The sequence below is a fragment of the Colobus angolensis genome, unplaced genomic scaffold (genome assembly GCF_000951035.1).
Source record: "Colobus angolensis palliatus isolate OR3802 unplaced genomic scaffold, Cang.pa_1.0 Scaffold328, whole genome shotgun sequence".
Lineage (NCBI taxonomy): Eukaryota > Metazoa > Chordata > Mammalia > Primates > Cercopithecidae > Colobus > Colobus angolensis.
In genome coordinates, this window is record NW_012116577.1 from 2,113,553 (window position 1) to 2,126,239 (window position 12,687).

Here is a 12,687-nt window from a genome sequence, read left to right on the forward strand (position 1 = left end):
AGAAAGAAAGAAAGAAGGAAGGAAGGAAGGAGGGAGGGAGGGAGGGAGGGAGGGAGGGAGGAAGGAAGGAAGGAAGGAGGAAGGAAGGAAGGAAGGAAGGAAGGAAGGAAGGAAGGAAGGAAGGAAGGAAGGGAGAGAGAGAAAGAGAAAGAAAGAAAGAACAGTTGCTGTTCCCAAACCCCTTTTAACCATTTCTTCCCCACTCACATCTCCAAAGGCAAAAATAAACCAGAATAGTGACAGAAGTAGTCTTGGAATGTAATTGAATTCTCTACCAGATTTTATTAATTAAATTGAAGTCTACAAACTACAAGGCATTTGGACCAGATTTTTATGGCATCTCTCATAAGATTTTCTGGTTGTCCGTAAAGGCCCAGGAGAGTTGCTCACTTCCCAGAGAGGAAACTTCCTGTATTGATGTGGTGTGGGAGGCACCAGTGGTTAAACAGTGCTTGATTTATACCTCTTGGCGTTCTGTATGTGATACCTAATACCTGTGGCCTCATACGTACGGCCTGTTCTTCAGTGAGACCATGAAATTTTAAAGGAATAAAAAGAAAAATAGTGGGAAGTAAATGGTCATCTTTAGACTTACCTCGAAGGGTTCGTTTTTGCTCTTGTGTATTGAAACTATGCCACGAACATTTGTGCTTCCACAAATACGTCATTGAATACATTACCCACTTGTTCAATTTTTCTTGTTCAAGGATGACAAATTCCTTCTAGAATTTAATTCCAGGGGAAAAATGTTAATTTTCCTCATGAACTGGTGTTCTTTCTTTTTATCAGAGAAGAATTATATATAATGTTTCCCATTTTGCCTTTAATTTCCTGGAAACCCAGAGCTTAATTTTAATGCTCAGGTACGGTAATTATAAAAACTTGAGGATTTTGTGTATTTTTTATCCCTCTTCTGTGGCTTTTAATTTGCTTCTAGGTCAATTTTAATTATATTCTTGTCTTTTACTGTAGGGTTTCTGACTTTTTTCTTCTTTTTTTAATTAGTAGGAGAGATGTATATAACAAATGTGACTTTTAATTTGAATCGCTACTGCTCATTTTTTCTCAAAATACATGTTTGCCCAATTTTAGTTTTTTAACTTTTCATTTTAAAGTATTAAGTGATAGTGGTGCTAAAACCAGTAATTAAGTTTATTGGTTATTTCCTCACTTGTGAAATTTTTGACACTAGTAGTATCTAACCAGTTGTTTGGAAAACAACTTGTTTTTGTTTTACAGTCTTTTGTCCTATTTTGTAGTTAGGGTTTTCTGAGAAAGAAACAACCTCTAGAGAAACATGCTTTTTTTTTTTTTTTTTTTTTTTGAGACAGAGTCTCTCTCTGTCACCCAGGCTGGGCGTGATCTCGGCCACTGCAACCTCCGCCTCCTGGGTTCAAGCGATTCTTCTGCCTCAGCCACCCATGTAGGTAGGATTACAGGTGTGCGCCACCATGCCCTACTAATTTCTGTATTTTTAGTAGAGACGGTGTTTCACCATGTTGGCCGGGCTGTTCTCAATGCCTGACGTCGAGTGATCCACGTGCCTCAGCCCCCCAAAGTGTTGGGATTACAGGTGTGAGCCATCGTGCCTGGCTGAGAAACATACTTTGAACTGCTAACAGTGAGGGATTTTTGTCAACCAGCATGTAAGATTAAATAAGTTACCCTGATTACATTTTTGTGTCATCCTTTTCCTTTTCTATTTCTGAAATTTGTTGGTATGGTAAGTCATAAACATACTAAGGGACTTAATTATAAACTATGGCCTTGGCATTTCCTCTGAAACTGTGCATTATTCTATCATTATTTCAGAAGTAAGTGCATTAGTGCAGGTTTGTTTTCTGCATATGTCAGATGCTTCTCTTAGGTTTTGGTGTGTGTTAATTCATATAAGACATGTCACATCCTTTATTTAGGGATGGTGATACTACAGCATCAGACAAGCATTTTTAATGAATCCATCCATCCTCCTTCCCTTCTCACCCAACATCACATTAGTGAATTCTTCCTTACCTAGAAATGCTTGAGAGTGAGTGGTTAATGCATAAATCATGCCCATTTATGTTTTGGAAATCATAACTTAGGAAAGCAAACAGAAGGATGTCCAGGACTGAACAGGTCATAGACCTTTTCATATTGGAGGCTGCCCCTTCTCTTCTGTGACCTCAGTTAAGTTCTTTGTCCCTGCTGGGCTTTGGTTTCCTCATTGGTAAAATGAAGGACCTGAGCTAGTGGATGATCTCCAGGGTCCATTCCAGCTCTCACTCTTGACACTGATCCAGATACTACTTTCCTTTGTGTCCCAGTTCCCGTTCTCATCTTGTACCAGCAATTTATTAAGATTGCCAGGAATGCACACACAAATCTTTCTGATGGGTGATAGAGACAGTAAATAGTTTCCTAACAGGGAAAATCAATCATAGAAAATAATGTTTGGTTCTCTGGGGTCACTATTTAAGGGGGAAGTGTTGTAATGAAGGGAAGCGGTAGCCCGTAACTCCAGCAGGCTAATGGAGTAAGAAGATAGCAGACACTGTTAGTTTTCAGGGAATGGTCATGCACTAGGGTCCAGAAGGGCAACATGCCCTTGATGTGTGCATGGAGACACCTCAGATTTTCTACTTACAGGTAAGCCTGGCCTCCACAGCATCTTGGGGGGATTAATGTGGTACTAGTAGGCATTACCTCAGTGCAGCATTTCCATGATGCTAGTACAATGAGTGGTAGCACTGTTTGTATGTTCATTCGTTTGTTCAACAAATACTTGTTAAGCCTCCACAGCACTAGGATGTTGTAGTGAATAAGACAGAGTGCTTGCTCTCATAGAGGTCAGAGTAGGGAAGAGAAATATACAGTGTCGGGTGTTGATGGTGCTATGAATAATGCAACAGGCCAGTGAACAGAGGGCTAGGCAGAGGTAAGAACTGGTGGAAAAGCCTTGAGGTAGTATCAAGTTGGCATATTAGAGGAGCAATTAGAACTAGACAGTGTCTCCGGAGCAGAATGAGCAAGGAGGAGAAGACAGTAGCTGTGGGGCCTGGAGGGCCAGGGCTGATGTAGGTCCCAGTGATTTGTGTCTGTTCGTGTGACAAGTCATTGTTAACATAGGAAGTGAAATCAAGGCCTTGTGAGTCTTTCTGGACAGCCTCTTCTCCTTAATAATGGCCTCAATTCTCTTAAGTCCCTCTAGTAAGCTAGGTATGTAGGGAAGTATATAAATGCTTTCGGACTACCAGGGAACCACTTAGGGTTTGAAAGAATTTATGTACTTTCCAACTGCCTAATTTAATAGCTGGGACAGCCTGGACAGCCTTAAGCATTGATAGTACAATGGATGTTTAGAAATAATTGGTGACTAAAAGTCATAGATACCATTGAGAGTCCAAATAAATTATTGAAAAACATAATAAGAGTGATGTTTTCAGACACCTTCTCAATTAATTATTACATGTTTTTGTATTGTAACATTATAATGGTACTGTGCCTTAAAGTATCAAATAAATAAAACAGCAGGAAGCTCTCTTTGGTGCAGTATTGAAATTCTTTTAAAACTGGACTTTTAATTAAAAGTTGTAATGTTTTTAATTTATTAAGTGCCTTCTGTGCACTATTCATTTGAGTACCGTACATAGTACTCTTAGAATACTTTGAAAATAAGTGATTCTAGTTTACCTCTTAGTGAACATTGAGGCTTAAGGTTCAGATGACTTACATGGCTGACATGACTGGTAAGGATTGGAGTTAGGATTGCAATCTGGGTCTTTGGCTGTAGCCATTATTCTTTCCAGTATATTTTAGGAAAGATCTCCTGTTGTGTCCTGAACAAAGCACATGACCAGTCAGTAAATAAGGGCACAATTTCACTTTTAACAAAAATTAAGTAAGCCAACATCACTTATGTTACTTGTCACTGTGCGAAGTCACTGCTGTCTCTCCTGAGGCTGTGGTAACCCACAGAGCTGCAGTGGGGAAGGGCAAGGGGAGACCTGCACATAGGTTAGAGTGGAAGTACTTGCTAGAGTGCCAGCTCCAGCTGTTGCAAGGATCAAATGGCATTTTTGTGGAGATAGGTTACCAGGACTTAGAATGAGGTGTTAGAATACATCATGTGTTATACAGGCGGGGTAATATAGCATGCTGTGGGGTCGCAGATTGCTGGTAGAGTTGCATGTCGATTTTTTGTTGTTGTTGAGATGGAGTCTCACCTTGTCACCCAGGCTGGAGTGCAATGGTGCAATCCCAACTCACTGCAACCTCAACCTGCCAGTTTCAAGCCATTCTCCTGCCTCAGCCTCCCAAGTAGCTGGGATTATAGGCATGCACCACCATCATTTTTGTTTGTTTGTTTGTTTGTATGTATGTATGTGTTTTGAGATGGAGTTTCACTCTTGTTGCCCAGGCTGGAGTGCAGTGGCACAATCTCAGCTCACCGCAACCTCAGCCTCCCGAGTAGCTAGGATTACAGACATGCGCCACTGAGCCCAGCTAATTTTGTATTTTTAGTAGATGCGGGGTTTTTCCATGTTGGTCAGGCTGGTCTTGAACTCCCGACCTCAGGCGATCCACCTGCCTTGGCCTCCCAAAGCTGGGGTTACAGGTGTGAGCCACTGCGCCCAGCCTCATGTCGAGTATTAAGCCAGTTTGCTGGGCAGGTCTGACACATGTGGGAACCGCCTTCGACTTCCTGGGGTACCTTGACTTAGTCATTTTGGACCTCAGTTTTTTTTCAATCTGTAAGATGTTGGGGTTGTAGTTAATGATCTCCAGTGCCATTTTGGCCTTTTAGAAAAGTGTGTGTGTGTGTGTGTGTATGTGTGCGCGTGCGCACATTTGCAATTTGACACATCTTTTTTCTGACATACCTGTTTTCCACAAGTATTTTTAGCGAAGTAAAATTTGTGAATGTTTAGAAGAATTCGTGTCAAGATATATGTATCAATTGTAAGTTTTAGAAATTTTTCCTTCAACCAGAAAATAGTAAAAATTTAGCTTCTCAATGGAAAATAAAGGTAATTTTAGGCTCTTCTCCTTCAAAAAAGTTCTTACTTGCTAATAGTGTGTATCAGGGAAGGGTCAAATCCATTAAAACTCTCCCAAGTGGAACAAGTGACCTGAATTACTTGTTTGCTTAAGTCAAACAGGAAAGTTCTTCTTCCTTTGAACTGAAATAATACCAGGAAATGCAATAAAGAAGCTGAGGGAGAAAGAATGCATTGAGGAGAGAGTGCTTTTCCAGCCCAACCTGTCACCTATAGTCTTCGCAGCTCCACAAGCTCTGGCAGTACCTGTTACATACAGTTTATGTGCTTGATAAATATTCAGGGTGTTAAATTCATTCACGTTCCATACCTTGATTATCTTCTACAAACTGATGTTTTTTAGTTTTGTATGTTGGAGAGCTTCAACTTTTCAACATAGCCCACTGAAATGGTTTTTTTTTTTTTTTGAAGTACATGAAATAACTTTTAAGATTGTACTTTCCGTTTACGATCAATCCATTCTACATTAAGTTGAAAATGTTAAGTAGCAATGAATGTTCTATTTTTAATTTACTTTTTCTTCCCTTTCCAAATATCTTTCCAGGAAATGACCCACTCATGGCCTCCTCCTTTGACAGCAATACATACGCCTAGTACAGCTGAGCCATCCAAGTTTCCTTTCCCCACAAAGGTAATTCCTTAAAAGTATGGCAGGCACTGCATCCACCTTAGTGAAAAGCATAAGGCATTGCTGTGAGGCATATTGATAAAGTATTACTTGTTCAAATCTTTGGAAATGAGGTTAAAATTATGATTAATTTAGCTTCTACAGTGCTTCAGAATGCTTTTAAATATTCTCCAACTTAGTAAGAACATCTTGGATTTTCATAAAGCTTTGTAATTTATAAAAAGCATTCAGGACTTTCCAATACATTCTCTCATTTGAGAATCCTTACTTTAGAGATGGGAAAACAGAGGGGCAGGGAAATTGAGTACATGATTTCTCGTTCAGAATTAGATATACACATATGCACATACATCTTACATGTCTCACACACCCTACATTTTCTTGAGTTTAATGTGATCAGTTACACTAGTGCTGGTTTAATAACAAGCAAATAAACTGCTGACTTGTGTTTCTGTTACAGTATTTATGAACAGTGCGTTAAAACACTGCCATTTTCCTTTTTCTGGCTCATACTTTTGGATAACCTTCAAAATGTAGAAATAGCACCTTCAGATCTGTGTTTTAATTAACCTGATATGCATGTGCGTTGTTTTATATATATAATACAAAAATGGAGAGAGTGGGAGAGCTATTCCTTTCCATGATACTGTTGTGAAAAGAAGTTCTAGGCTGGGCATGGTGGCTTATGCCTGTATTCCCAGCACTCTGGCAGGCCGAGGTGGGTGGATCACTTGTCCACGATTTCAAGACCAGCCTGGGCAATGTGGCAAAACTTTGTCTCTCCAAAAAATACAAAAACTAGCCAGGCGTGGTGGCATGCACCTGTAGTTCCAGCTACTTGGGAGACTGAGGTGGAAGAATCACTTGAGCCCAGGAGGTTGAGGCTGCAGTGAGCTGTAATTGAGCCACTGCACTCCAGTCTGGACGACAGAGTAAGATCCTGTCCCTCTACCACCAAAAAAAAAAAGGTTCTATCTACAAAAACTCAAATTTGCCACTTTATATATTTACTTATTTTCTAATAATTTTTAAAAGGTGACTCATGGGCCGGGCGTGGTGGCTCAGGCCTGTAATCCCAGCACTTTGGGAGGCCGAGGCGGGTGGATCACGTGGTCAGGAGCTCAAGACCATCCTGGCCAACATGGTGAAACCCCGTCTGTACTAAAAATACAAAAATTAGCCGAGCATGGTGGCGGGCGCCTGTAGTCCCAGCTACTGGGGGTGCTGAGGAAGGAGAATCGCTTGAACCAGGGAGGCAGAGGTTGCAGTGAGCCAAGATTGCACCACTGCACTCCAGCCTGGGTGACAAAGTGAGACTCTGTCTCAAAAAAAAAAAAAAAAAAAAAGTGACTAATTATTGCTTGTTTTATATTAAAGCACTAAGCTCTGTAAAAATATCTTTGCAACAACAAAGGAAAACGAAACTCTAGGAAAGAAGAGAAGCAATGAAAGCTAAAATTAGGTTAATCAATGTTTTCAGCTTATGCATGGAACAAGTTTGCATACATGGATAGCTGCAAGTCGTATAATGAAATAATTACAGAATCTGTAATGGGTGGTATGGATATTCTCTACACTGTTTCCATTGTTCTAGATAGTTGAAAGTTTCATAAGACTATCCTTTTAATACTAAAAGCTCTACAGTTTTCCCTTTAACTTTATAAGCCTTAATCTTTTAATAATTAGATATTTTTATTTTTCCTTCTAGGACTCTCAGCACATCAGTTCTGTAACCCAAAACCAAAGTAAGTACATTCAAAATGCTTATTGGATTGGAGAACAAAGCATAGCTTTTACTGTTTAACATAAAAACGTTAGTAAAAAATGCCCCAACAGATATGAGGCCTTCTTATGTTGAAAGAGTAGTAAAGGAGAACAAATACAAAACTATTCTTTATGTGAAATTTAAAATTGTTGGCCAGGCGCGGTGGCTCATGCCTGTAATCCTAGCACTTTGCGAGGCCAAGGCAGGTGGATCGCTTGAGCCCAGGAGTTCAAGACCAGCCTGGGCAACATGGTGAAACCCTGTCTCTACAAAAATACAAAAATTACCTGGGCTTGGTGTCATGTGCCTGTGGTCCCAGATACTTGGGAGACTGAGGTGGGAGGATCACTTGAGCCTAGACGGTAGAGGTTGCAGTGAGCCAAGATTGCGCCACTGCGCTCCAGCCTGGGAGACAGAGCAGACCCTATCTCAAACAAACAAAAACAAAAATAAGATTGTTGCAAAGGGTTAATAAAGATGTTTTAGTGAAATACTAAACAAATATAATATGGTATTACTGACACATAGTAGCTGTACCAAATGTGACTCTCAGAGCTAGGAATTGTATAAAACAATAGATTGGAGTGTGTGGTTCTCGTATTTTAAAAAGCAAAACTAAGAAATTTTTATAAGGAATATGACATATAGTTTGTCTAGCCCCACTATATTTGTTTGTCATGTAATTCTTTTTCAGTCCCTTTTCGTGGATTGTAAATACTTGAGAACTCAGAGGGAAATAGAAGAACACTAAGTGGATCCAGCCTTTCTCTTCAGTAGTAATCCCTCAAATCAATAAATTCTTTATGTGCTATTTGTAAGGCACGTCAAGCTTTACAAAAATGACTAGGATAAGCTGGGTGTGGTGGTGTGCACCTGTAGTCCCAGCTGCTCGGGAGGCTGAGGCGGGAGGATCGCTTGAACTCAGGAGTTTGAGACCACCTTGGGCAGTACAGTAAGACCCTATCTCATGTAATTTAATAGAAAAGTAAATAAAATTGACTAGAGTATTTGTAATCATTTAGTTCATCAAAATATGGTTAAGGAGTCCGGGCCTAGTGGCGTGGTTGCAGTGAGCTGAGATTGCACCGCTGCACTTTGGCCTGGCCAGCAGAGTGAGACTCCATCTCAGAAAGAAAAAGAAAAGGGGGAGATGGGGAATAAGACACTTTCATGGAAAAGGTGGTGATAACATGCATCAGGATGTGGTAATTGCCAAAGTTGTGAAGTATTAGTCTTCAAATGATGGGGAGACCAAAAGTAGGGTGTAGAGGTATATATGCATGTTAGGAGAGGAGAGCTTATAGACATGATTTTTCCTTCAAATTTGCGCACCTCATTCTTTTCCCTCACTTAATTTTTTTTATGCTATTGTTTGAATTGCAGGGATATGAGGAGAGGGGCAAAAATATTAGAAAAGCAAGAAATAGAATATCCTTTCTCTAGAACAGAGGTGAGGAAACTACAGCCTGAGGGTTAAATCTGCCCTGCAGCTAATTTTTGTAAATAAAGTTTTATTGGGACATAGCTATACCCATTTCATCTATTATTCTATAAATTATAGCACAAAAAACCTAAAATATTTATTGTCTGGCCGCTGTAGATAAAATTTGCTGTTCCCTGCTCTAGAGATACTGAATAAGATCTTGCAAAGAAATCATGACTCAATTTTCCCCAAAATGCAGATAAATAAACCTGACCATATTGCTACAGTATTGTATGAGTAGCTAGGTAAAATTAACTGAAATGGATGACTCCTTGGGAAGATTGGGAAATCTCTTTTCTCAACATCTCGGCACCTAGCCCAGACTAGTGGAGTGTGCACCGGTCTGAAGGCAGAACACCAGCTCAGCTGTGGTTGGGGTTGCTATGCACCACTCCACCCCCACCTTTGGCCTGCTTGGGCCGCTGGTCATGCAGGTGGTGTGTCTTCCACGGGGTTGCTTGTGGTTTGTTTTCTTGCTAACTCATGGTTTAGAAAGAACGTTTAGTCCATTAAACCATTTGATTTCCCCTTTTAGCAAAACATAGTTGAAGATGAACTGGTAAGCACTTTCTTGGCCAGGGATGGATCATCCTCTTGCCCTGTGCAGTACTGTGGGCCAATTCCTTGTTACTCTGATGAGAAGTTGTCCAACATTGGTGGGTCTCCTGGAGGTCCTGGCTCACCAGCTGTTTACCCCCACATCTTTTATGCTGCTGTCACTTTCTTCTGCTATTCCGGGAGCCTTATTTAACTTTGTGAGAATGTGACCTGAAAAAGAGGGATCTAGTTTGTTGCATGTTGGATGAAGAGGATGGTGGGGAATGGATGGATATAGCTTTCAGTGAAGAGAAGACACAAATTTCTTAAAGTATGCTCAGCAAGTCAACTCTGATTTCTTCAACACTGATCTTACGGTAGTGGTACATAGGTTTTAGAGTCTCTGGAGAGGGGATGTGGGGGGATTTTACTTGGATGCCCTAGTGTTATATGTCCACAATTGCAAAATGTAACCAGACCCTGTGGAATTTAGAACCCAGTCACGATGATGGTGTGGAGTCCCTGTGAATGGTCTGAAGAGGAGGGGCCTCTGCCCCTCTCGTTTGGAATCTTGGTCCTAGGTTTCTAGACAGAGGGGTGGCCATTTGAAAATATCATATAAGAGCTGCTGCCACCATGAGGGTAAAGTGACTAATTGCAAATATGCAAGGGTCTCCACATGACATTTGTGGGAAATGTCATTCAGCCCTGCCCAAAAGGTACCCATGTTTCTTTTTCACTTCCAATTCTGTTTCAGGTCCCTATTACCTCATGTCTAGACAAATGCAGCTGCCTCCACATGTAACATTTCCTGCTCCCTTCTAAGTTATGCCAGGTAGCACTACCAGAATAATCCTTCTGAGGAATCACTGTGTCATGTTCCTGTTTAGATCATTGATGTGTCTCATAGCCCAGCAAATACAGTCATAACTTCCCATCCTGGCCTTCAGAGCCCTCTGAAATCTGCTTCCAAATGTTTCAGTGCTGTCCAGCACAGATTCTGCACGTCAGCTCTGCCCTTTCCAAACTCAGACCCTCTTCTTCGTGTTTGCTCCCGCCTTCCTCTCTCTTTTGCCAGCATCACTCTGCCAGAATCTTGGCTGTCCTTTGTGACACAATTCATTTTGTTCTTCCTTTAATTTGCCTTCTTTTGTATTACCAAGAGAACAACCATTCTGTGGATTCCCAGGGCATTTAGTTTTTGTAATTGACTTGTGTACTTAATCTCACACTGCCTTGGATTACAGATATTTATGGACCCGTTTCATGTCCCTCAGTCAACTGTGAGCTCTTTCAGGACAGGGCCAAATGCCTTAAACATGTTGGTATCTATGAGGCAGTCTATAAAGAGCTGCTGAATGAATGAATTGCAGGTGGGGAGTTGAATAATGAAGGGACAAGTGGGATGGAGAGCACCTAGGACAGGGCTGTCGAAAGAGAGTGATAACAGATCACTGATACCTGTGTAAAGTCACATGGGGGCCAGGGCACTGGGAGCACAGCCCTGCCGGAGTGCTTCCATGTGGGCCTCCACCCCTGTCAAGGACAGGGAGGTCTTCCCACACATAGGAAAGTTCCTGGCCTCATAGGTAGTGTGTGCTGCAAGCAATGCTTTTCAAGGTATTTTTGGCCTATTGAGAGCTTTTGGATTCTGAACAAGCCTTCTCTCTAGAAGTAACATAAATGTCATCTTATAATGGTAAGATTGTACCAAGTGCGGTGAGTTTAGGTAAAAAGTGGGGCTGGACATAAAAGAACTTACAACTAACGATCTCGTAAATGTGTCATTGTGCTGCTCTGATAATGTTTCTCTCCCCCACAGAACAATATGATACATCTTCAAAAACCCACCCAAATTCTCAGCAAGGAACGTCATCGTAAGTAAAATGCTTTTTGTGTATTAAAAATGTATAGTATGAAATTGTAATGTCTCATGTAAATGCATTGCTTAGATTTTTCTTTTCTGCTTTTATATAATGACATTAATAAGATACTGCTGCATTGTAAAGGGAAGAAAGGCCCCACATTAATTTTTTTTGCTTATTTGTTTGAGATGAGGTCTTAACTGTGTTGCCCAGGTGAGAGTGCAGTGGCGCAATCTCGGCTCACTGCTGTCTCCGCCTCCCGGGCTCAAACGATTCTCATGCATCAGCTTCCCGAGTAGTTGGGACTACAGGTGCCCACCACCATGCCCGACTAATCTTTGTATTTTTAGTAGAGAGAGGGTTTCACCGTATTGGCCAGACTGGTCTCGAACTCCTGACCTCAAGTGATCCGCCTCCCTCAACCTCCCAAAGTGTTGGGATTATAGGCGTGAGCCACTGTGCCTGGCCTAATATTTGGATTAAGTTCCCCTGTTGAGGGTCTATGTACCATTGGAGAGTTTGCTAAAGGGTCTTCTTGAGGGGAAAAAAGGTTTTTGAGCCATTACTTACATATTAACTGTGGAAATAGAAGGCCTTGGCTCTTAAGATGTCAGTCTTAAATAGCTTTAGCTGTTGGAAACAAGTTTTGGGGGATGTGCACAATTGAAGATTTTCCACCCTTTTTTGGCCTAATTTACTAATAAAGAGCTAATCTTATTGCCCAGCTGTTCTTTATTAAGGCCATAAGTCCAGATATCTTTTGTATTTTTGGAACATTTTAGACTGCATATTAAAAATTTTTTAACTGGCATTTTGACCCAATTTGTCATTTCTTGATGGTGTTGAACTGTTACTTCTTTACTTTCATATGACAAGAGGTGGTCATAGGAACTAAGTGAGGAGGTCTTCCTTCAGTGTCTGATCTGTCACTAACTCTGTGTTGCTGGTCTCAGGATTTGAGGTGGCCCAGGAGTTAAAGCTCCAGCTTTCCTTTAGTTTTAGGCACAATATTTGTTCCATGTATTTTGGAAGGTGGGGATTGCGATGGGTTATTTAAAAAACTATATATTGAGCTGGAGAGGTTATTTTATCTCCTTGCCATGACTAAATGTGGGTCTGGGTTAAGTGTTTCCCAAGTGCCAATTCCTTAGTGTACTTTGTTTTCATTTCACCATGGCTGAATGAGGGAGGAGAAAAGGAACAAGAAGACGGGGTGTTTTTTTTGGTCTGAAAGATGGGTTTTGTGCAAGTGGTAAGAATGTATTTTATTTGTGGTTCTGGTAGATGATGAGTTTTTTGTTGTTTTTAATACCTTTTGCTGGGAGAGTAAAATGTTATCTTTTATTAGTTATTCCCTTTTTTTTTTTTTT

The 12,687-nt window shown here is 40.8% G+C and overlaps 1 protein-coding gene across 3 annotated transcripts in view; it reads left to right on the top strand.

The window, feature by feature from the left end:
* AFF1 (AF4/FMR2 family, member 1) overlaps window positions 1–12,687 on the top strand; it is a 212,722-nt gene that overhangs the window by 154,719 nt on the left and 45,316 nt on the right. For all 3 annotated transcript variants that reach the window (XM_011951799.1, XM_011951801.1, XM_011951800.1), the window contains 3 exons: window positions 5,584–5,670; window positions 7,376–7,412; window positions 11,275–11,329. In XM_011951799.1, coding sequence (XP_011807189.1) covers window positions 5,584–5,670; window positions 7,376–7,412; window positions 11,275–11,329 — 179 coding nt within the window. The remainder of the gene's footprint in view (window positions 1–5,583; window positions 5,671–7,375; window positions 7,413–11,274; window positions 11,330–12,687) is intronic.